This window comes from Leucopleurus acutus, assembly GCF_964270905.1.
Source record: "Leucopleurus acutus genome assembly, chromosome: 6".
NCBI lineage: Eukaryota > Metazoa > Chordata > Mammalia > Artiodactyla > Delphinidae > Leucopleurus > Leucopleurus acutus.
This window is the reverse complement of record NC_139149.1, coordinates 55670342-55697179: the sequence shown is the minus strand read 5'-3', so window position 1 is coordinate 55697179 and position 26838 is coordinate 55670342. Positions and strand designations below refer to the sequence as shown.

Sequence of the window (26838 nt, the reverse complement as noted above, 5' to 3'; positions counted from 1 at the left end):
TTATTAATAACAGCTGCACAGTCAGGATAAGCTAGGTTATGAGGCAAAAAGAAAGCCCTTAAAATCTCAGTGGCTTATAACAAAGGCCTGTTTCTTATTTACTACATGTTACCAATTGGCTGGACAAAGGGCACTCTGTTTATCACCATCACTTAGGGACCCAGACTGATAGAGCAGCCTCCATCTCAAATGTTACCAATCGTTGTACTAGAGGGGAAAAGAGACTCTAGTGGGTCTCACACCAGCAATTACATTACATTACATTACTGACTGGAGTCAGTTCTGCTTACAGCCTACCAGTCACATGGCCCCATCCAACCACAAGAAGGGGCAAGGCTGAGTACAATCCTCCATGTGCCTGAGAGTAGAGAGCTGGCAATATTTGGTGAATCATATTAATGATTACAGTTAACAGCTGACATACATGGTGCATTTGTTATGTGCCAAGCACTGTTTGAACAGCATGTGTCACTTATTTATGCTCTCAACACTCCCATGAGGTCAGTTATATGAACTCTATTCTTTGGATCAGGACACAAAGGTACAGAGAGGGAAAGTAACTTGCTGAAGGTCACACCAAATTAGAAGTGGTGCCGGGCAGGTAGATGGACTCCAGAGCCCATGATTTTACCCTCTAAGAAGCCATATTACCCATAATTTTTCCCCAGTCTAGAACAAAATGAGAGAAATAAAACCTTTTTCATAATGATAAATGGAAAGGATTGTCCTTTATTACAAGGTGCCTTTTCTCCTTTAAAATATTAACATGTTCTTTCTTTTATGAACTGATGGTAGTAAGTGGTAGGTACTCTTAAAATTTCCTTACTAGGAAAAGTAAAAGGTTGGCAACCTTAAGTTAGTCCCTTTTCCTAATTAATTTTGTTCACTTTAATTGACCAAAAATACGAAAATTTGCGAGCACTAGTTTGGGAGGTTTTTTTTGATTTGTTTCTGGTCTTAGCACTATGTTTTGATTCAACCCACTTTTGGTCATTATGTGCTAGGTACTGCTCTGAGCTCTGTCAAGCATTGTACTAGATGGTTTCACGGATATTGTTTTATTTAATTCTATGCCATACTGCTTCCTTATTAAATGATCAAAACATGCATTTTTTTTTTTTTTTTTTTTTTTTACCCTAAAGCTAATTGAAGCAGGAAAGATCTGGAGCATGGCAGGCCCTCAAAAGGCAGCTGAAGTGCTCATAGCAATGAACACCGGTTATTTTCTATGCAAGTTACTAAAGAGCAAACACAAGCCTGTCAATAAGTTTCTTGCTAAACTTAATCATCATCTTCTCTCTCTGTTAGGGATCTTTTATGAGATGTAGATTTTCTCTCAGGTTAAAGACCAAAAGAGCAACAAGGTGATTTCACCCGCTGGGCCCTGGAACTCGGCCATAGATGATTTCCTGCAAAGGACCCCGAACACGAGCAAGGTTCACTGGCTAAGGGCCCAGGCCATCAAGCCCAACAGCAGCTTAGTTAAAAGGGACACAGGGCTTGGATACAAGCAAGCTGTTCTGAGCTCCATCACAGTCATATTTATTAGCTTCCATTAGAAAATGTAGATGTACGGGAGAAATACTCATGGTAAACAGGTGCTAAAAGACAGAATCTTAATAAATATTAAGCCTTGGGAAATAAAAGGTGATTCAAACAATAGTGAATCTCAAGAATATACCTATTGTTTTTGAATAAGGTACCTTAACTATTTCATTTTACAAAAGAAGGAAGGAAGAAAGGAAGGGAAGGAAGGAGAGGAATGGACAGAAAAAAGAAGTAAAAAGTAAGGAAGGAAAGAAAAATCTTCAAAGATATATATATATATATACCTTGGTGGCATATAATGGAATACTTAAATGTTAATTCCATTATATTAAATGACTACATCTTAGCTAGTCCCTTCCCTCTGCGGAGATTAACAGTATGTATATCGTCACTGACCAAATAAGTACCAACCCTGGAAATGATCAAGAGAGACAGTGCATTCTGTCACCACAGGGATGAAAGTTCTCCAATCATTTTTTTTTTTTACATCTTTATTGGAGTATAATTGCTTTACAATGGTATGTTAGTTTCTGCTCCATAACAAAGCGAATCAGCCATACATATACACATGTTCCCATATCTCTTCCCTCTTGCATCTCCCTCCCTCCCATCCTTCCTATCCCACCATCATTTTTAAACTCCAGATTCTATTTGGAAACAGAGCACTTAAAAGAAAAAAAAAAGATGGCAATACTAGGACGTTTCTAGAGGGGAAGAGTTTGTGAATATAAAAGCCATTTTTAGAAAGACTCATGAACCAATTAAGTCACTAAGAGTTATTTCTGAACTTCATATTTTAAGGTACTGATTCTAACAGCTGGAGGCGTGCATTTGGATCAAACGTTTATGAATTCTGGTGGCTATTTGAAAATGGCTGTTCAAGTTCATTGTCATTTAATAAGGCAACTGTAGAAATATTTTTATAACCTTTTTTTTTTTTTGCGGTACGCAGGCCTCTCACTGTTGTGGCCTCTCCCATTGCAGAGCACAGGCTCTGGACGCGCAGGCTCAGCGGCCATGGCTCACGGGTCCAGCCGCTCTGCGGCATGTGGGATCTTCCCAGACCAGGGCACGAACCCGTGTCCCCTGCATCAGCAGGCGGACTCTCAACCACTGCGCCACCAGGGAAGCCCCCCCTAAAACCTTTCTATTTAACAACCCTACGGATAGCCTTCAGAAGTTGATTTCCATGCTCTGTTGTCAATGGATGTCTTCAAACATCTCTATTCTATAATTAGGAGGCAGGCTGTTTTTAGAGGGTGAGGGTTTAGTTAACAGTTGCAACATAGAAGGTGGGGATGTATTTGGCAGGAGAATATACCATAAATCCTCGCTGATGGCTGGAATGGCAGGTCCTCTGGGTGGGAGGGCAGTGAGGAGGGAGCCACCAGGGAACTGCAGTGACAGTCAGCAAGATGCGAAGGAGAAAAGCATGGGCTACAACTCATTAATGAGAGGTGGCAACAGAGGAGAAGGCCTTCCTTATTAAAACCTGTGTGGAGTAACAAGCACGTACGGTAGTAGCCAAATTCCCATTTTGTGCAATAAACAAGAATAAGTCAGCTGCACCATGAACCTGCAAAGGTACTCGGACCAAGGGAAGAAGGGAGGGGTGCCAGATGGCTACAATAAGCTATTAGCGTTGACCAGGAAAACGTATGTATCATTAATTTATAAACCTTGACAATATGTACAGGTCTAAATCAATTCCGTGGACCTCACTGCAAAAATGCCCCTTTTTGAAGGCCTTCTCTACACTGATGCAAGATAAGTTAAAACCATAGAAAATTATACACTTAGACGCTTGAAAATAATCCACTTATAGTAACTATTAAGAAGATGGTCATTTGGCTTAAAACAACAGAGCCTCTATGAGTCCTCGTGGCTCAGTGAAAAGACATGGTAAATGCATGTTAGGAAGCTCAAGCAAGCAGAGGGGCTTGGTGACTTCTGGTGCAGCAACGGCTCCCTAGGACTAGGCTCTTGGGGGCCCAGTAACAGTCAGTTTTGCCTTCATTAATCTCTTTGACTTGAGATGGCATCCCTAATTCTCATTAAGCAAAAGAGGAACTCATAAAATGGCAAAGAACTGCAGAAGGCCTACTATCTCTAACGTCAGGAGCATGGCCAGGCAACACAAGGCAAGAATTGTGGACAATATCTCATCTATGAGTGAATCATGGACCTTCGCTTGGTAACCTTGGGCTCTAATTGATTCCCACATGGCACAACCTTGAAAATTTTACATAAGTTCATCGGACATCAATTTTCCCAACTACAAGACCAGAAGAATAGTCAAGACTCCTTCTTTGTTATACAACTGTTTTCTGTGACTACCTGGAAAAAATGCTCCTCAAAAGAAAATACAATCTGTATTCTTCAGCCTTAAAAAGGAAGGAAATTCTGACACATGCTACACCATGATGAATAAGACATTATGCTAAGTGAAATACGTCAGTCACAAAAGGACACATACAGTGTGACTCCACTTAAATAAGGTACGCAGAGTCGTCAGATTCATAGAGACAGAAAGTAGAACGGTGGTTGCCAGGAGTAGAGATTGGGTGAGGAGGGAATGGGGAACTGTTGATTAATGGATACAGAGTTTGTTTTACAAGAAGAAAGGGGTTCTGGAAACTGGTTGCACAACAGCACGAATGTGTGTAACACTACTAAACTACACACTTATAAATGGTTAAGATGGTAAATTTTATGTTTTGCATTTTTCCCACAACTAAAGATTTCAAACATAAATAAATAAATAAAATGCACAACGGGCCTGGCACAGTGGAGATCATCAATCTACAAGTATTGACCACAGGAATGAACAAGGCTCCTCATATAAGAGAGACGAGATCTAATTGGCATATCATCACTAAAGGATCTTTAAACATTTTGAGAAATGAACCCAGAGCATTTGGCGCAATGATGTACAGTCCTGTTTGCAAAGGAGCCTGGGAGATATCCATGAGTAAGGGAGAAGACATTCTGATGAGTCCCTTTATTCATTCACCCTAAACTTACTGAGCCCCACCATAAGCAGGTGCATTGACAGTCACGAGAGATACAAAGATGAACATATCCTGCTCTTTGCCCTCCAAGTCTGGTGAAGGGAGACAGGCAGGTCACCATACCATTAAAAAGTACAATATGGTAAGTATTGGGCACTGGTAAACTAAACACGGAGGAAGAAGTGGTCAAAAACCATGGGAATGAAGAAGGCTTCAAAGAAGAGACTGCTTTGGGGCTTGGTCTGGTCTAGGAGGAAGGGGAATAGAGTAGATTCTAGCCACAGGCAAGGTCTTGTAAAAAACAAAGATGTTATGGGAAAAAAACGTGTTTGAACAATGGTGAGAAGATATCTGTAACTAAGACATGTGTGTGTGTCAAAAGAGGGAGAGAAGGGTGGGCGATAAAACTACAGAGGTGGGTTTGAATCGTGGTGACAACCCTGAATATCACTCCAAGTAGTTTGGCTTTGACTTAAGGTTTGAGAAACAGAACTCTTAGATGGCAGGAAGACAAGAATGACTATTTAGATAGGAGTGCCATTTAAGAGGCAGTTGTAACAGAGTAAGCCAAAGTAAAGAGGACTCTAAACGTGTCAGTGATACTAAGGAAGTAGGTACAAGGGGTGGCAAAGAGGAGAGCGAAGGAAAACGTCTAGCTTACATGACTGCCTGTGATAAAGATTACTGGAGGAAGAACAAGACTAGGACAAGATGATGTGTTCGGTCGGGAGCACTTTGTAAGGTTCAGTCTCATTCATAAAAGGAAAATAAATAATAAGTGATAATAAAAGGAAAATAAATAAGTAAATAATAAGTGATCAGTTATTACTTATTATTACTTATAAATAATAAGTAATAACAAGTGATCAGTCTTCGGGCGGTTGTGAGGATTAAATGATAAAATAACAAGAAGAACACAATACTATCACTTATGATTAGATTTGCGGAAGTGCGGACCCAGAGAGGATTTGGGACAGGAGAGAACCATTTGGGAGTTATTGGTATAGAAGTTATGGTTGACAGTGCTGGAGGGTATGAACCTGGATCACCCAGGGAGATGATGTCCTGTAATCTAGGACCAGACCCTGGTGCACGCAAGTATGCAGAGCACGGGGCACTGGGGTGGAGACCAGCAAAGATGACCTGAAGGAATGATCCAAATATGGGAACCTGGAGAAAATAGCTTCACGGAAAAAAAAAAAGTGAATAGCCAAAAGTGCCAATTCTGCCCAGAAGCTGGTAGGATGAGAACTAGAATGAGTGGGTCTAACACTTAAGAGGTCAAGAGTACCCTCAGCAAAAGCTATTCCAGCGGAGGGGAGGGGTGGAAACCAGACCACAGTTCGCTTAGGAATGCTGTGTTTTCCTAATGTATTTTGACATTAGATAACTCTTTAATTGGGGAAATCTTCATTCTATAGGGCTGGAACACTGAGATTTTACTCTCTCCCCAGGAGCTACAGATACAATTTTTCTTCTTTTTTTTTCTTGTGGTACACGGGCCTCTCACTGTTGTGGCCTCTCCCATTGCAGAGCACAGGCTCCGGACGCGCAGGCTCAGCGGCCATGGCTCATGGGCCCAGCCGCTCCGCGGCATGTGGGATCCTCCCGGACCGGGGCACGAACCTGTGTCCCCTGCATCGGCAGGCGGACTCTCAACCACTGCGCCACCAGGGAAGCCCCAATTTTTCTTCTTTAATTTGGAGAACAAAGGGACTTGTGAATCAGACTGAGAGGAAATTAATGCTGTTAAGATTCACTGTTATACTTTTTCATGGAGAAAAGAACACTAGGTTTGGTGGGGGGTGGGGAGAGTGAAGAGACAATGGGAATAAAATATAAAACAGCACAAACAAAAGTAGAGAATTTTCTGTAATAATGCCGAAAGTTGTACTAATGCAGTACCGATGGGAGAACAGAAGTGAGTGCCTTTGAGACTCTATATCCATCTGCCTAGGGCCATGAAAGACACCTGTTTACAAGCCCTTTACAAAACACCCACTCTTACCTTTCTTTTGATATCAGTGAACTGGGAAAACATTAAAGACCAATAAAACGACAGCTCCAGGATATAATAGTAGTGAAGGTCAGGCGTGAGTGGCTGAGGATCAAAGAGAAAAAGGCAAGATTAATAATTAACAGGAAACCAAATCTGTGTGTCAAACATCTCAAGCTCAGTACTGAAAAGTGACATTGTCTTACGCCTCCACAAATTCTGGCCCCATTCTCTCTGTGGATAAGGGAGCTTTGAAGGACGCCTGTAATCCACAGCTTGATGTCATTAGCTTTGTTTCATCTCCAACTAAAAAAGTGTCAATCAGTATGAACGTTTGGCATTGGTACCCGATTCACCACTCATTTTAACAATTGCATTTATGGTACTTAGACATGAGTCTCTAAAGATTCCTTTAGGCAACCTGCAAAAAAATTCTAACATATACACAGAAAGAGTGACTCTGGACAACTCCTGTGAGATTCCACAGCACAGGGACCAGGGAAGGTGAAAGAAACTGGAGTACTCTATGGGTCACTGAGACATAGTTTCAAATTCTGCCTTAATTGGAGCTTTCTTGTCTTTAGGAAATGTTCTGTACGTTGTAAATATTAAAAAAAAAGGATAATTCAAAAACATTTATTAAAAGATCAGGGGGACAAGGAAGCTGCTAAGAGATACCAGACTAGGCGCCCAGCCAGGGAATCTGAGTTTGAGTCCCCGCTCCACAGCTTCAGTCGGGCCTTCGTTTACTTATTGGAAAATGGAGGTAACACCTGCTCTACCTGCCTCACAGGTCCAGGAATGGGGAGAAGCTCAGGGAAGCAGGGGAAGTCAGTAATATTTATTTTGCACATAAATCCATAAAAACAAAACAGAGTTTTAAAAAACCATTTTTGATGAGTTGTTTTTAATTGTTTCATTGGGTTGTAATGAAACAACTTGCTTTCCCAGAACGAATGAAAGACCTTTGAAACTCATTACATGAACACCTCCACACCGCTGCACACAAGGTGTTGAAACTGAAATGCTTTGTAAACCAACAGCAGCATAATAAGTGACTTTCGCAAGAAGTCAGCAATCACTTAACTACCAACTCTAAGCGTGGACATCAAGAAAAACAGTTGTTGTCCCCCTCATTCATCTTTGTCGACAAAACACAGGAGGACAGGATCCTCTCCACTCAGTATACCATTGCAGGGCACAAAGAGACGGGTAAATGACAATATTCCAAGTATTTAAGATAGTAAACAGCAGTTGGGCCTGTGAATTACAATTGTGTACAGTAAGTCATTGCTTTCAACATTGCTTTAGTCTTGATCAGATAGCCCTGGAATGTTCAGCTCTCTCTGACCATGTCATGTTGCTGATTTAGTCTTTCTTAATTTGAATACACTACATGAAAGAGATGGAAATGCAAACTGGAATCCCCATTTCAACATGTCCCTAGCCTTGAACCTACCCGAGGGGTAGCCAACACCAGACCCTACCCGCTATTGCAACACTGTGTGTAACAGAGAACTTGCAGGGCACACCTGCTCCCATTAACTTTGTTAGACCAAACGCATCTAAAAAGACAACCCAAAGAATCCCAAACTCAAAAATCCAAATTGCTTATCACAATGTCCGTCTCTTTATCACTAAAATACCTGGTTGTATTTGTTTCCCTTAAATAATATATCCCAAATGAACTAGAAATTCTAGAAATGTTTCAGCAAGAAATTTCGAGAACAGTCCCAGCTTTAATATTCAAATAGTAACTGAGCTAGGGACCACAACACATGCTAATATGACTGAATTTATGGACAGAGGCAAAGGTATGTCTGTGGGCAGGGATCTGAAATGCTCCCTGTCTGGGATATGATTTTAATCTCATTTTCAGTGATGCTATTTTTGTCTACATGTAATGGGACAAGCCCATTTTTCTGAGTTCAAGGAAATAGTGCTTTATTTACATCTTTAGAGGTTGCTCCTAAGTCACAGAGTGAACCAAACTCAGCACGCCAGCTCCAGCTCCTCCCTTGAGCTCTGCCCGCTAGGTGCCAAGACAGGCCAGGGCTGTTATCCGGTCCTCAGTGACCCAAAGCAGACTGGCTGTTAGAAAAGGAATTATCCGGGCTTCCCTGGTGGCGCAGTGGTTGAGAGTCCGCCTGCTGATGCAGGGGACACGGGTTCATGCCCGGTCCGGGAAGATCCCACATGCCGCGGAGCGGCTGGGCCCGTGAGCCATGGCCGCTGAGGCTGTGCGTCCGGAGCCTGTGCTCCGCAATGGGAGAGGCCAAAACAGTGAGAGGCCCGCGTACCGCAAAAAAAAAAAAAAAAAAAAAAAAAAAAGAAAGAAAGAAAAGGAATTATCCGCCTTCTGAAGTGATTGTATCTTACTCTCCAGCAAATGCACCTTCCACACTTCCTCCATCTGTTCAAGCTTTGATTCTAACACAAACTACCTCTCTCACTAGGCTGTGTCCACCATCAAGCAGCAAGGGGTACGGCGGGGGGCAAGCAAAGTGGCTGCCCAACCTGCTGGGACCTGCCTGAAACCATGGCGCTGACCTAAGAAAGGTACTTTACATGTGTAAAAACCCAGACGGTAATGTGTCCTTACCTGATAGGGGTAGTTGTACCAGCAGTGTCTTGTATTCCACAGCCAGGGGGTCTGTAAAACATGACAAAGAAACACATTTCACATGTTTTGGAAAAGAAGCGGGAGAAGGGATGTTTATGACAGGTTCTGGCCCCCCAGTATTTGGGGATTTCAACAAACTACCTGTGTGAGAACTGAAGGACTCAGTATAATTAGGAATAGGAGAGCAAAGCCATGAGGATTCCATCATACATTCTCTCTGAGTAATCTTCTAAACTCAACCCGCAGTATTTCAGGCCACTTCCGGGATAGAGTCCTAGCTGGTGTTTTTTAATATTTTGCTGGTTCTGTAGACACATCCCTGCTAGGTAACCAGCCTCAACAGCAGAGCCCTTCAAGTGTCTCACCAAGACCAGCTGCAAATCATCAATCTATTATCAATAAGCAATGCTGACAGTTGGTGCAAATCTCCTTGAAACGCCTCCAACTCAATGTTTACAAAGCAACATTATTAATCAATTGTTTCATGCATTGAGTGGGGGTCAACAGCAGGCAGGTACTCTTATTTCAGTAGGACAGCTCTGACTAATTCCAGTTCTGAGGGAATTAACCCTTACAGTACACCCCACGCTCAGACTCATGGTCAAGGTCTTTCGAAGACAAAACAATCTTTCTTAATTTAACGGCAATCACTTGCCTTACCACCTTGTAAGATCAGAGAGAACATCTAAGTATACACACAGATTCCAAACATCTGTAATAAAGAGGGAGGGGTTGGTATGGATTTGAATAGAGAGCTGAACCATCCCATAATACCAGCACAAACTTTCTCATATTTCTGTATTAACTTTATCATTCTTTTTGCATTCCTGATCTATAGCTATCAGCACTTGGTGGTATACATCTATACACATTTGATACACATCAGTATGTTTCTAACTATTAAGAAACATAATCTATCATTACTACAATCTGTGTTTATATATCTCAAAATGATAATACTGTCATTGAGAGTTTAATGTCAGATATATTTGTACTGACCTAGCCTCTGTATCTTGTCCCAGGCCCTGTAAGATCAAAAGTTGCTGCCTCTGCAGTAGGATAATGTAGTTGTCTCTCTGAAAGCCACAGAGATATCCTTCCACCCCCCCCATGGTCCTCATCAGCCCTGCACCGATGCGGATGAAGATGTGGAGGATATTAGCTAGTATCTGTTGAGTCCTCCCTATGACCATACACTTTTCATGAGGGTTTTCCTTCATGATCTGTTATTTATTTAACCAATTAAAAAGGTGTTTCTCTTTAGATTGTCCCATATACTTTTAAAGGATCTCACATGTACGAACTCATTTAATCCTTACAGTAACTAGTAGTAGTATTTGCCTCATTTTACAGATGGATAAACTGAGGCCCTGAGTCCGTAATTAACCATCCAGGTTAATTAGCGAGGCAGGGCTAGAGCTGGAAATCAAACTCAGACTGTCTGGTCTCAAAGCCGAACATAGCCACTGTGACCCTAACTTTGAGTCTGATAAAAACTGAACCAGGACTCAGTTTAGGGAGCCAGGTTGAAATAAAAAGCCATGCCCTGCCCTAAACCTAATGATGTCCAGGGATCTTTACAGTCCCCTTTCATTCAAGCACTCCTGATTCTCCTTCCATTTCTCCTGCTTTCGCCATTTGCTACCTGTGCTACGCTGTACGTATCACGTAATCTCTCTGCACTTAACTTCCTTGGTTGTTAAGGGAGAGGCCACAACAGTGAGAGGCCCGCGTACAGCAAAAACAAAAAAAATGCTGCAGAGGCTTCAGAAGCTTAATCGGTTATTGACTTATATAAACGACATATATCCGTTGAGGAAGATATAGAAAATACTGAAAATAATAAAAAGAAAAATAATTTGAATTCTCATAACTATTAACATTTATTTTAATGTACAGCCCATTTGGGGCCTTTTTTTCTATATAATATAGATATACATGCAGATATGGATAGAGTTCTTTTTTTTTTTTTTTTTGCGGTACGCAGGCCTCTCACTGTTGTGACCTACTCCCGTTGCGGAGCACAGGCTCCGGACGTGCAGGCTCAGCGGCCATGGCTCACGGGCCCAGCCGCTCCGCGGCATGTGGGATCTTCCCGGACCGGGGCACAAACCCGTGTCCCCTGCATCGGCAGGCGGACTCTCAACCACTGCGCCACCAGGGAAGCCCTGTATGCATTATTTTTAAATGTGGGCACAACACAGCAAAATATACTTTAGAGTACAAATGTTAGTTATTACCTTCCTCTCTGATAAAATTGTTTACTATCTCTACAATTAGCTGAAAGTCCCTGAGGAAAACGTATGTCATATTCTTACGTTTATCCCTCCAGGATGAGACACTCAAATTGACAGTTCAGCTTTCATTACTGAATGCTAATGAGAAGGAATGCAGAATGAAATGCAACACCTATAAAAAGCCTCGTAGTCTTTTTTCTGAATGCATCAGTCCCAAGCCCACAGGGCATGTGCGTGCTTGCCTCTAAAGACACAGCAGAAATCTCTTCCAATACAGTCATCCTTCCCATCACAGGCGGGAGAGCAAAGGTACAACTCCCAGTGACCCAGGAAAATCCATCATTTAGAGCTTTCCCTCCTCTGTGAGCTTCTTGGCTCCTTGGTTTTCTTCTAACACCCAGGCTTTTCCCTGAATGCATCAGATGTGCATCACCTAAACATGCTTGTATCATGTGCAGAAACCCGACTGACCTGCAGAAACAGTGGGTGAGTCTTTGTCTCTCAGTGGGTCCCACCCACTTGAAGCAGGAGCAAAGAACACTGAGAATCTGATGGGGCTACCAAGGCCATAGCTCAGCCTGCAAGCTTGTTTGCTAAACATTTAAGTAAGCACTTTCACATACTTATTTCACAATGCGTGTTCACATATACTTCCTACTTTGACAATACTAGATATTAATATCATCTTCTATGTGCTACATTTTTCTAGGATCTCATGTTATGGCTCCCAAAACTCTTTGAGACAGAACAAACACCATCTTCCCCAATTTACAGATGAGAAGACAAGTCCATGAAATGGTGATTCTCCTAATTTCTAATAGCTCAACACTAACATAGGAATCTGCATTGGCTGCTTATATTTAATGCATTAGGTATAGCATCTATAGTTTCAACTGATACCATAAACCTACTGTTTTTTAAATCAGTTTTTCCAGATATCTTTTTAAGAATCATCTCCATGTTCATTTGATATCAAAATCTGTATAGGTAGTAACATAATTCAGAACATAAGCTGCAATATTTAGATGTCAAGAAAGAATAATGGTTATGAAAAAATACACTGAAAACCCTCATTTTAGAAGGATGGGCCTAGCATCTTCCTACATAATTAGAGAAAAGCTCTGTACCTAGGACAGTGCAAGGTGATTCAAGCACATCTTCTGAAAATAGAAATGCCTTTTTTACATGGCATTACAATATCAGGGGACATTATCAACATTGGAAAATCCCCAAACCCAATGATTCCCAAATCTTGGCATTTCAATAACTTAAGATTCACTTTATTCTCCCTCAGACATATACAGTTAAATAATGATATGAAGCACATTACAGATTTTACAGTATTTTATGCATATTATCTCATTTAATTCTCATAGCAACATTGTAAGTGCTCAAGATAACATAGCGTGCAGGTACCATAAAAGACAAAGAATATGCTGCTGCAGAGGCTCCTCAAACTATTAAAACGCAGGATCTGATTCAGTAGGTCTGGCTTGGGGCTGAGAGTCTACATTTTTAACAAGCTTCAAGGTGATGCTTGGACCCTGGACCACATTTTGAGTAGCAAGGTGCTAGAGGAAAGTAAGGAGGGTGATCCAACTTGGTACTTACCAGGTGTGAGGCACCTTGCTAGGCACTTTGTTATAATATTTCACAATTCACTGCTAGGTGAATAAATTAATAAATTATTTCTAATCTTTACAATAGCCAAATGTGAAGCAGAAATTGTTAGTAAAACACTATTTAGCTGGAGACAATGCTTCTCAACCAACTTCTGTGATTGCTAGAACCACACATCTAAGCTCTGGTGGAAGAGATGTGAGCAGAATTGACACATGGATGCTGCCCCTAAAAGTAAATGTGAATGAGCTGTTCTCACCTTTTCTCCATTCCCACTGGAGGGAGATAATAAGAGCTGGAGCTGTCATCTTTCACCCTGGGATGGAAGTTTCTGTTGAAGTTGATGTTGGAGGCCTCCTACTAGCCCTGGTCTGCTTACCTCTGGATTATATGTGTGACACAGATAAATTCCTATCATCCTCTCATATCTAAACGACTGTGTTGTCATATATATATACACATACATACACACATACACAGTAGGATAGCCTGTATTCTCATTAATAGAGTCATCCCTAGGTATTCTCGGGGGATTGGTTCCAGGACCCCCCGTGGATTCCAAAATCCAAGGATGCTCAAGTCCCTTATATAAAATGGCATGAACAGTCGGCTCTCTATATCCACGGGTTCTTGCATCCGTGGATACAGAGGGCCGACTGTATATGCATCAAGGTAAGTATGATTATTTTATAGACAAAAAGCAATCTCAAAGAGGTACCATAACTAACTGAAGGCTACCCAGCTGGTAAGTAGAAAAGCTGGGACACAAACTCAGGCCAGCCAGATTCTTCCATTATAACTTCCCAAGGTACTCTGGATATACAAAGAATGCATAATGAAAGAAAATCATGGATATTTGGAATTGATTTATCCATAACTAAGAATCAATAATTGAGCTATTACCTAAAAATATTGAATTTTCGGGTTAGAAAGGACCTCCAAATCCTGCTTAAGCTACAAAAGAAATCACATGTCCCAGATGGCTAGCCATGCCTCTCACTGTTAAAGAGTTCCATGATTATAGGTCATTCACAAGATCCCTCAGATTTACTTCCTACTTTTTTCTTTCTTTCTTTTTTTTTTTTTGGTCAACAGAAATTATACCAAGTTTTTTTGTTGTTTTAGCATCTGCTATGGACTGAATTCACATATTCAAGCCCTCAACGTGACTGTATTTAGAGACAGGGCCTTTAGGAGATAATTAAGGTTAGATGAGGCCATAAGGATAGGGCCCTAAACCGATAGGATTGGTGGCTTTATAAGAAGAGGAAGTGAGAGAGTGCTTTCTATCTTCACATGCTCAGAGGAAAGGCCACGTGAGGACTGCAGTGATCAGGAAGAGAGGCAAGCTAGGAAGAGAGTTCTCACTGAAAACCGAACCTTGCCAGACCTCGATCTGGAACTTCCAACCTCCTGAATGGTGAGAAGTAAGTTTCTGTTGTTTCAGCCACACAGTCTATGGCATTTTGCTTTGGCAGTCCAAGCTGACTAACACAGCATTGTAAGACAACTCTCTATAAATGGTACTTAAAAGCTCTTAAGGTACACATCAACTAATTTCAATTTAAGAAGACTTACAAAACATCTGAACAAGACTAAGACAGACAGTAACAGAGTGGATACAAAATGACTTCTAACACTCTCGATTTAAATCACAGTGTATAATGGGATTTTTCATTATACAGTATATGCACATCTGCTCCCAGACACATCACGTGAGACACAACTTGGCCACAAGCACATCCATCAATAACGCAGTGTCCCAGGGGAGGCTTCTGAGGCTCTTCTCACCCTGAGCAAACCGAACCCCAGCACCAGGATGGAGGTCAGATGTGCTGCTGGAGGTCACCGAGCAGTCATCATTTGCCTTTGGACCAAACGCATAAGACCTGAGTGCTATGTATTCTGTGATTTTTTTTTTTTTTTTAAGTAGAGAAGTCTTTTTTTTTTTTTTTAAGTGTCAGTAAATGTGTGTGTGTGTGTTTTTTATCAGGTTGCTTCTTTTATCAGTTGTTCTGTAGAGGTTTCATAGTGAACAGAACTAGCAGAAATAGATCAGGTCTGATCATTTCACTTCACCATCTGGAATAAGATAGGCTTGGTCTTATTTTATTGTTTTTAAGTTCCATTTGATATACTTCTTAAAAATAATAGTTAAAAAACAACAAATGTACCTTTCAGTTTCCATGCCACCTATCATGATGATGGATCAATCATCTGACATCAAGAAGGCCTTGTCCAAGCCCATAGAACATACAACACTAAGGGTGAATCCTGATGTAGACTATGGACTTTGGGTGATTATGATATGTCAGCGTAGGTTCATCAGTTGTGACAAATGTACCGCTTTGGTGGTGGATTTGATGGTGGGAGAGAATATGCATGTGTGGGGACAGGGGTACATGGGAAATCTCTGTACCTCAATTTTTCTATGAACATAAAACTGTTAAAAAAAAAATGAAGTCTTAAAAATCAAGGCTAACTCAGATCACTGACATTTATCATGTCACTGTGAACTAAAGGAATAATTGAGTTCGAAGCAAAAGACCAGACAAAGGATGCTCAGTTAACCAGGCAAGTGTTCAATGATTAAACAGAAATATAAATACGCATACACACCATTTTTCCCCCAATAATCAGTAGGTACCTACAGCAGAACGAATAGTAGTTTCTTTGAATTAACAAATATTTTGATTTAACAAAAGAACATGAATCATATAAAGTATTAAAAGCATTTCGTTGCTTCATCAAAAATGTGAAAAATGTGTGGGTCTTTACCTGAAGTCAGCATCTTAGAAGCAAACTTTCATCTTTCACTATTTCCATCCAAACTCCTACGTGGCTTTCATAAAGCCCTGGTGTGACAACTAACAGTGAAGGGATACAGCCTAAGAGACATACTGGCCTCTGAATAGTTTAGGTATGAAATACATAGAGCCTTGGATTATGTTTTTAAATGCCAGAAAGCTAGATCCCTGAACTACTCTGAAACTTCTTTCACTGAAACTACTCTGAAAACACTTTTACTGAGTTATACTTAAATCTTATACCTTTGGCTTATATTGAAGATTTACTGTAAGAAATAAACATGAGAAAAATGTTTCCTTGTCTGCAATGAGTTTATATTGGAAAGGTTACCACTAGGTAACCACTAAATTCAAATACATAAATTCAAATGATATTTTTCCTTTTAAATTTAACCCAGGGGGGAAAAATACTTCCCATCGTGAATGCTTTGTATGTTTCCTGTTACCCCCATTATCTTTTTACCATGGTTTTGGGAAGCTGAGATCTAATTCTGAAACTCAGTCACTGCAGTTATGATTGTCTCAACATTTTTGCTTATTTTTCCTTTTGTGTGTAACTTTTTGATGGTAATATCTATATTAATAATTTTATTACATAAACATTGCAAATTCTTTTTAGAAATGTTGACCTGTATGATTTCAATGAATATAAATCAAATCCATTCAAAATGATAATCTACAGTTTTCATTTAATACATATTGCTAAGTAACTCATAATGGAAAGAAATATTTTGTGCTTTGTGAGTTTAAAAACTGATCAATAAACTGTATTTGGTGGTACCGATGAACCGGTTTGCAGGGCAGAAGTTGAGACACAGATGTAGAGAACAAATGTATGGACACCAAGGGGGAAAAGCCATGGGGGTTGGGGGGGGGTAGGGCGATGAATTGGGTGACTGACATGTATACACTGATGTGTATAAAATTGATGACTAATAAGGACCTGCTGTATATAAAAATAAATAAAATTAAATTAAAAACTAATACTAAACTTTCTTTGGGTTATTTGTATGTAAATATGTTAATATAAATGTAAAAAAAAAAATTGTATTTGGGATGAAAAGAATGAAACCAGAAGTCTCTGACCAGCCTGAAGACGCAGCTGGTCAGTGATGAGTAGACTAGAACGCTCCCCAGCATGCAAGGGGTACACTTTCCTCCTTTCCTGGGTCAGTAGATATGCGACTGTAAATCTACAAAACAGAGTGGTGACCCCTCCCTAGAGGCCCTTGGCATCTGCATTAGCTTTGAAAGCTCTTGTGATGTGCAAATGTAATTTAGACTTGACCCCATCCATGGCATTATAAAAAGATAGCAGCTTTTCATATTGATCAGACTTTAAAACAGATGCTAGTCCTCAGGACCTAGTCAAGTATGTGCCTTCAGCACATTCAGCAATCAATTTAGAAAGTAATTTGCAGATCTGCCAAGCATACAAAAAATAGAAGGAGCTCCTCAGAGATGGGCTCTAAGCTCAAAGGGTCTCTCTGTAGGCTTCATCATACAGCCAAAGAGAAAAGAAATCTAAGTGGCATTTCCATGCCTTTTAAAACCTTCCAGCCAGTGGTTCCCAACTTTTTCTGCCTTTGCTCAGCTGAGGGACTCCACATATACCTCACAGTAACTATGGCTGTGATTCTCAAGAGTCTGGGGAACAGGAAGCTTAAAAAGGCACGTCTCTTATTGATTCAGATGTGTACTCTCCTCCAGGCCAGTGAGAATCACTGCAAAGTAGAATGGACAGATTAATTCTATGTTTAGAATAGAAATTAGGGATAAAGGAACCAGATGACGAAAAGAGAAGATGAAAGAAAATGAGGTGGAAAGACCTATAGAGAAAGGAAAATGGTGAGAATGTCAACACGGGGAGTGGGTTAGGTGGGGGGAGAGACGTGTAGAGAGGGAGGCCAGTGCAGAATGTGGGAATGAAGCCAATTACAGTGGCTACTGCGAACAAAGAAGAACAAAAGAGTGTTGCTCACCACCCACTGAATTGCGACTCACTGCAGTCACCCACCGACACAGTACAACCCTGAGAGGAATTCAGGATGAAAACAGGATGAGGCGCTCTGTGCTTTGGGTAAACAGACCCCACGGATAGTTAGATGGATATCTCAGGAAGAATTTCAATGACCCCAGATTCTTGCATCTTCCCATACATAAACACTAAAATAATTAACTTGAGATGTCTATTCTTTGTGATTAGTAATAATCTTTTATGAAGATGTATGCTTGACAGCATGTATTTCCTAGCCAAAAAAAAAAAAAAATCATATATAAACTGGGTCCTCCCACCTCTTTGGAGCAGTTCCTCAGAGCTATCTCCCAGGCTATAGTCCTCAGTAAGGCCCTGAATAAAACCTAACCTCAAAACTCTTATGCTGTGTGTTTTTCTTTAAGTCAACACTATTAAGGAGCACAAAATTAGTCAAAAGATCATTTAAGGAAACAATTTATAACATACGACAAAGGACTAAGATCTCTAATATGTAAAGAGCCCACAAACATTGATTTAAATATTTAAACATCTGATCAGAAAAATAGGGAGAAGATACAAACAGGGAACACATCAAAGAAAAGAATATGTAACCAAAAACATATGTAAAAATTACAGGTTAAAACGAGACAGAATTTTTAACCTGGTCTGGCAAATATCTGAAGAGGTTAATACCCAGGGGTTAGCAGTGTATAGGGAAACCAACACTCTGCAAATTGGAAAAAGCTTTCTAAAAAGTTATTTGATCTTTAAAATCTGCACATCCTTTAATCCAGCATTTATTGTAAAAAAAAAAAATCAGACTCAGAGTAAAGACATTTGTATGTGGATTTCCATTGCAATTCCTTTTCTAGTCATGAAAAATTGAAATAAATCTAATTGTTCAATAATATTGAACATTGGCACATTCTTAGCTGGGATTCTGTGGGAGCAGACTCTGAGACTTGGGTGCTGGCTGGGTATTTGAGAGGTGATTCCAGGAAACAGAACTGGAAAAATGGAGAAAGTGAGATGGATGAAGGAGAAAATCCAATATGGTTTTCAGAAATGAGCTGGTTATTGCACCTCAATTCCGCTGAGGACCTCTGCAGAATTACAGAGCATGTATCTTATAACCGTCCCAACACAGGACGGGGAGCTGTGGCATTTATCCACCAACTCTCATACCCCACTGGTGAGGTTCCAGTATCAACGCCTCCATATGCCTAGGTTGTACCTTCCTGTGTCTAGGTAGCATTTGCAGCTTTGGAGAAAGCAGAGCAAAGATGTGGCACAGCTTATATCTGATGTGGGACACTGTCAAAAGTGCATGGAACTGTCCACTACAGCCATGCGAATATCAGATGGGCTAAGGGGACGTAACTAGCATATTCATATTTTCAGTTAAAATCAAGTTACAAGTAGAATATACAGTGTGCCTTATGTTTAAAGTAGATATATATTTAGACACACACACACACACACACACACACACACACACACACACACAAAATATGCCTGGCAGGATATTTACCAAAAGTTAATTAGTGTTTATCTCTGAGTAATGATTATCTTGAATGCTTTTTTTTTTTTTTTTTTTTTTTTGCGGTACGCGGGCCTCTCACTGTTGTGGCCTCTCCCGTTGCAGAGCACAGGCTCCGGACGCGCAGGCTTAGCGGCCATGGCTCACGGGCCTAGCCGCTCGGCGGCATGTGGGATCTTCCCGGACCGGGGCACGAACCCGTGTCCCCTGCATCGGCAGGCAGACTCCCAACCACTGTGCCACCAGGGAAGCCCTTGAATGCTTTTTACTTTTTAAAAACATGTTTATATTTTAATATTAAATTACACAAAGTAATTGTAGCTGTAATTTTCTACAATGAACAGGTCTTATTCGAATAATAAAAAGAAGCTAAGTCCATGTACTTTTAATAGGTCTGATTAAAATAACACACATTTGCTCTATATTCACAAATAACATTAATGGTATTAATTACTAAAATCCTCAAATTATTCAATAATTCTAATTAATTTTTTCTTTTTTTTTTTGCGGTATGCGGGCCTCTCACTGCCGTAGCCTCTCCCGTTGCAGAGCACAGGCTCCGGACGCGCAGGCTCAGCGGCCATGGTTCACGGGCCCAGCCGCTCCGCGGCACGTGGGAACTTCCCAGACCGGGGCACGAACCTGTGTCCCCTGCATCAGCAGGCAGACTCTCAACCACTGCACCACCAGGGAAGCCCAATAATTCTAATTAATTTTAAACTAAAAGCTACTACGTGAAATAGCTGCCTTCAGAATATTTACATGTTGACAGTGATGTTCAAGTATAAACCAATCATCAATAATTTAATTCTAAATTCTCCATTAAGAGAAAGTGGAAAGGGGAAAATAATAAGATGAAAAAATAATACAGAATAAACTTTGCACTAATTACAGTGATGATCAATCTTTGCCACCCAGCCCACCTACTCTCATTCTGAAGATTCTTATCAACCTCTTTCTTACCACTTCTAAACCAACTTGCCTACATCCTAATATCTTTGTGCTAATATTATTGCACCTTCCTCATTCACTTGCTCTTTCAAGTACTGAGTGGCTACCATAAATCAGACATTCTGCTAGGCATGAAGATACAATGGCCAAGTTCTCCATCCTCCAGGAACTTACCATCTCCTGGGTAATCAAAATAATGACAAGTTATAGCAGAGGTAAACACAGGACACAGAGGAGTAGATATAAAAAGATACCCAGCCCAGTCTTGAAGGGACAGTGGGAGGGGACAGCTCCACTAGTGGTGCCACAGTAGTTGAGGCCAGAAGGACAAGCAGAAGATGGTGAATGGAGGAGACGGAAGAAGAACTTGAATTCTTTATCTTTCAGGAACCATGTCATATTTCCAACATCATTTTTTCCTAATCATCCCTTTCCTTGCGTTATTCTCTGGAGGATTAAAAAAAAAACAAACCTTAAACGCCTTCTCCTCATTTCCAACTCAGAAGGTAAAATGTCTCTGCTTGGCTGTCCATGTTCCTGTTAGGTTGGCTGTCCACTGTGACCAGGCAAGGCTAAGTCCACTCTTCCCAATAAGCAGCGCCTGCTCTCTTCAGACCAAGCACCTTGCTGTGTGTGTTCCATTAATTCCCATCTCCATGCCTTAACTACTCCGGCACCTTGTATCTGGCTTGTCATCCCCACCTCACTGCCTCCTGATCAGTCTTCCAGGTGCTATTTTGTTGGCCTCCTGGGGCCACACAACCTCCTAGAGGCTACTAGCCCCACCAGGAATGGAGGGCTGGTGATACAAGTGTACCTGTCCTGTATACAAAGGTCTTCTCACTCCTACCTTTAACATTTATTCAGGACGGAGAGAAACAATAATACAAAGGTGGGGAAAACATGAAAAAACAAAACACTGAACTTAGAAGAATGAAATGTGAATGAAAACTTGGCTGTTTATTTTTCTTCACAATGGCTTTTATTCTGAATTGAGTATTTGGAGACACTTTCTCGAAAATGAACAAAGTGAGCCTGTGACTTCAAGAAACTCAAATGATAGCATTTGCTGCCACTGATAAAATTCAAGCTTTCAAGGAAAAATTAGTATTTTGGAAAATACATATGGGCTACTATATGCCTAATAGCTTCCCATTTGTTAAAAACTTTTCAGAGGAGATTAGTGAAAACAATGACAAATATGCTTCTGTTTTTGCTTTTGATATTTATAATAACATGTCAACACTTGTAAGATCTGTATAACTCAGTGAACCAATACTTTCCAAATGACCAATGCATGATGTTAAATAATCATACATGGATGAAAGGGAAAGAGTAACCAATGGATGTTAATGTAACCAAGTACAAGAATTTCACTGACATTAAAGAAATGACTTTTGAGTTTTGGCATCATATCAAAGAAGAAAATCTACAGTTTTCTGGAAAACACTATTAAGATATTTCTACCTTTTACAATTTCATATCTTTGTGAGGCCAGATAGTCACCATATAAATTAACCACACAGACACACACACACACACACACACACCTGTGACAGACTGAATGGAGAAGCAGGAATGAGAATCCAGCTCTCATCTACTAAATCATAATTAGAGATTATCTCAAAAACCTCTAAATTTTGTTTTAGAAAATAGTTATTTTTCTTAAAATGTTATTTGTTACCATGTAATGATTTCTTGTTATTTTAATTAAATTCATAATGCTTTAAAAATTTACCAGTTTTAATTTCTAATACAATGAGTATTGATAGATATGACTAACAAAAACAAAAGCTCTTTAAAGTCCTGTATGATTGTTACCACCAGCGTAAAGCGGTCCTGAAACCAGAAAGTTTGAAAACCACTGCACCAAGGACGGCAGATCAACAAAACGAAAAGAACCAAGTTGTCTGAAGATGGTGTGGAGCAGAGCTGCCCCGCTGGCCCAGGCCACTGATATTGGGCCTGTCACATGAGGCAGAAATGCACTTTGTTCTTTAAGCCATTGTGCTGCTGGCTCTCTTTGCTACATTACTGCTGTAGCTCAGTCTTCATCCTGACCAATTCAAGGCACATATGGCAACAGATACACGCTGGGAAGAGCCCTGGTTTCCCGTAAACGAGTTCCTTTAAATCTATTCCCTGACTAAACAACCACAGTATGTGCAATGAATGCCACATCACCTGTATCTGATACTCAACGCGATGCATTTCTTCCTCCACACTACCCAGCCCTTAACACACTAAAATAAGTCTCAAGAATTCAAAGCTACCGAGTCAAATCAGGTGAGCGGGATCACGGAAGTGATACGATATTTAATCAGATAATCCATAGAGGTGGGAAGAGAATAAGGGTTAGCCTTATGAGACAATACAGTTGAAGAGACCTTCAGAATTTTCACAAGTCATCAATTTTTTTTTTTAATGAATTTACCTTAAGCTAAGGTCTATCTACTTACAAATCATCTTCCTGAGAACACTTTAAAGGAATTACATAAGAGAAGAGTGAAAAGCCACTGCGTGCTCTCTTTTAAAAGTACTGGGCACTTCAGGCTTGATTTTTCTTATGTATGAAATTTGACTTGCTTTTTAATGTGTTATCTTGTCACCATGTCTGTGTATTATATCTGAAAACCCATAATAGGCTATATTCTATGAATCATGAATCCAAACACATTAAGTAGAAACAGTCCTATGTTTCCTGAACTCCTAAACTGCCAGTAATCTTCTGTCTAGATATTGCCATAAATGGCTATGGAAGACACATATTCTACATGAGAAATATGTTAGAAGAAAAAATTGTATCACGCTATCATTATTTGAGAAAGCTTCAAGAAAACACAAAATTCAGATGCTTGCAAAGCAGCCAAGTCCCTGTAGCATTCAATTATGTTAATCGAGAACACCACTTTTTGAAAGGCAGGGGAATCTAGAAATAGAGAAATGAAAGTTCCTTAATTTCCCAACCCCTGCAGTCACTGAAAGAACACATGATGGGGAAGAGAGAATCAGAAAGGACATAGGAACCCCTCTGTCTGGCCTCAGTCTGCCGTTAACCAGCTGAGTGACATTGGGTAAGTCAATTCACCCATCTGGTTGCTCATGTGTGAAATTAGGAGTTGGACTGCATAGTTTTTATGATACCTCAAGCCCTAAATTTCACCATCCTCTTTGCCCCTGCTTTTTTTTCTCCCAAAAGACAAAATCCTGGTTTGCTGTCTCTGATCTTGTTGCAGACTCTGACACCCCACAAATGGAAACCCAATATCAGAAGAAAACCCCCTTTTTCTTCTTTGTGAAGAAACTCCAGTTACCCACTGCAATTTAGATTTTTTGAATCACTGACAAAACTCGGTCAGTCTTATTAAACACAATCAGAGAAGTATTAGTAATCAATATAATAAAAAGCTCATTTTGCCCAATTTGATGATGTGTGAATAAAAGTTATAAAGTTGAGTAATTGCTTTTCAGTGTGTCCTTTATCTGTGAGGCTCAAGGTTTATATTATGTTTGGTATTGAAGATTAAAATTTTCTAAATTAAACACTGATGAAAATTTGATGATGATATTTTAATTTAGGCAAATAATTACTCCCTTTGCTTACGGCCACTTTCATATATTAAAATTCAGAAGGGAATTCACAATTCAGTTTACCATTACTCATTACTAATAGGACAAATGATCAGACTATACCCTTTAAATAAGTGGTACATCCTTATAGATTATTTATCTTCTAATTATGACAGAGAAATTATCCTCTGAGTTGCTGAGTTAATTGCAAAGAAGGAATTGATCTTCATGCAGTTAAGTTTCCGATGTTAATCAAGTCTGTTTTCCTGTCTTCCCAGCTTCTGATCTTCCAAAGATATGTAATTATTTTGGGGGGAGGGGAAGCTGAAAGATATAAGTTGGATAGATTAATGCAACTGAATTATATCAAGGGGCTGAACCAGCAATTTAGAAGTGGTTTGCTGAATATAAGATAAAGTTTTCCCCTAGATGAATAAAGAGAGCATTTTTTTTTTTTTTTTTTCGGTACACGACCCTCTCACTGTTGTGGCCTTTCCCGTTGTGGAGCACAGGCTCCGGACGCGCAGGCTCAGCGGCCATGGCTCACGGGCCCAGCCGCTCCGCAGCATGTGGGACCTTCCCGGACCGGGGCACGAACCCCTGCATCGGCAGGCAGGCGGACTCTCAACAACTGAGCCACCAGGGAAACCCTAGAGAGCTTTTAAAAATCAACGAGGGGGAAAGGCTGGGTGATTAATGAAATTTGCATGATACTGAAAATGTAATCTTAAATTATCTATTTATCTGGAAGCAAAAACAAGATGGCCAAGTAGTCACAGTATATCACTGACCGACCTTTCTATGGAAATAGAACCAGGTTCCTTTTTACCTTCTGTTGTACACGCATAACTTGGAGATATTGCAGGTTCAGTTCCAGACCACCGGAACAAAGCAAATCACATGAATTTTTTGGTTTCCCAGTGCATACAAAAGTTATGTTTACACTATACTGTAGTCTATTAAGTGTGCAATAGCATTATGTCTAAAAGAACAATGTATATACCTTAATTTAAAAATACTTTATTGCTAAAAAAATGCAAACCATCATCTGAGCCTTCAGTGAGTCATAATCCTTTTACTGAGGGAAGGCCTTGCCTCAAAGCTGATGGCTACTGACTGAGCAGGGCGCTGGTTGCTGAAGGTTGGGGTGACTGTAGCAATTTCTTAAAATAAGACAACAGTGAAATGTGCCCCATCGATTGAGTTTTCCTTTCACAAACGACTTCTCTGTAGCATACAGTGCTGTTCTGATAACATTTTACCCACAGAACTTCTTTTAAAATTGGACTCAATCCTCTCAAATTCCGCCACTGCTTTATCAACTAAGTTTAGGTGATATTCTAAATCCTTTATTGTCATTTCAACAATCTTCACAGCATCTTCACCAGGAGTAGCTTCCGTCACAAGAAACCACTTTCTCTGCTCATCCGTAAAAAGCAACTCTTCATCCATTAAAGTTTTATCGTGAAATTGCAGCAATTTAGTCACATTTTCAAGCTCCACATCTAGTTCTCTTGCTGTTTCCACTATATCTGCAGTGACTTCCTCTACAGAAGTCTTGATCTCCTCAAAGTCATCCATGGGGGATGGAATCAACTTCTTCTGAACTCCTGTAAAGACTTATATTTTGAGCTTTTCCTGTGAATCACGAATGCTCTTGATGGCATCTAGAATGGTGAGTCCTTTCTAGAAGGTTTTCAACTGACTTTGTCCAGATCCATCAGAGGAATCACTATCTACAGAGCTCTTGGGTGACCAGGTGCATTGTCAGTGAGCAATAATACTTTGAAAGGAATCTTTTTTTCTGAGCAATAGGTCTCAACAGTGAGACCCATTTTAAGCCCCCTCAACAGTGGGCTTAAAATATGCAGGAAACCATGTTGTAAGCTGGTGTGCTGTCATCCAGATTTTGTTGTTCCATTTATAGCATAGACAGAGAAGATTTAACACAATTCTTAAGGGCTCTAGGATTTTCACAATGGTAAATGAGCATTGGCTTCAACTTAAAGTGACCAACTGTGTTAACCTCTAACAAAAGAGTCAGGCTGTCCTTTGAAACTTTGAAACCAGGCATTGACTTTTCCTCTCTAGCTATCAAAGTCCTAGGTGGAGTTTTCTTCCAAGAGAAGGCTGTTTTGTTTACACTGAAAATCTGTTGTTTAGCGTAGCCACTTTCATTAACTATCTTAGCTGGATCTTCTGGATAACTTGCTGCAATTTCTACATCAGCACTTGCTGGTTCACCCTGCACTTTGATGTTATGAAGATGGTTTCTCTCCTTAAACCTCATGAACCAACCTCTGTGACCTTCAGACTCTTCTGCAGCTTCCTCACCTCTCTCAGCCTTCAAAGAATTGAAGAGAGTCAGGGCCTTGCTCTGGATTAGATTTTGGTCTATGGGAATGTTGTAGCTGGTGTGATCTTCCCTCCAGATCACTAAAACTTTCTCCACGTCAGCAATAAACTGTTTTGCTTTCTTTTTGTGTATTCGTTGGGGTAACACTTTTAATTTCCTTTAAGAACTTTTCCTTTGCATTCACAACCTAGCTAACTGTTTGGTGCAAGAGGCCTAGCCTTTGGCCTATCTCGGTTTTCGACATGCCTTCCTCACTAGGCTTAATCATTTCTAGCTTTTGATTTAAAGTGAAAGACATGCAACTCTTCCTTTCACTTGAACATTTAGAGGCCATTGTAGGGTTATTAATTGGCCTAACCTCAATATTGTCATGTCTCAGGGAATAGGGGGGTCTCAGGAAAGGGAGCGAGATGGGACAGCAGCCTGTCAATGGAGCAGTCAGAACACACACATTTACTGATACCAATTAAGTCAGCTGTCTTATGTGGGCACAGTTCGTGGATCCCCAAAACAATTATATAACAGTAACATCGAAGACAACTGACCACAGATCACCATGACAAATATAATAATAATGAAAAAGTTTGAAATATTTAGAGGA

The 26838-nt window shown here is 40.3% G+C and overlaps 1 protein-coding gene across 1 annotated transcript in view; it reads right to left on the bottom strand.

Annotated features, from left to right (window-relative positions):
• Positions 1–26838, bottom strand: part of CERS6 (ceramide synthase 6) — a 320250-nt gene that overhangs the window by 71453 nt on the left and 221959 nt on the right. The window contains exons 5-6 of the mRNA XM_082840643.1: positions 9158–9208; positions 6568–6660 (exon numbers count right to left, since the gene is read on the bottom strand). Coding sequence (XP_082696769.1) covers positions 6568–6660; positions 9158–9208 — 144 coding nt within the window. The remainder of the gene's footprint in view (positions 1–6567; positions 6661–9157; positions 9209–26838) is intronic.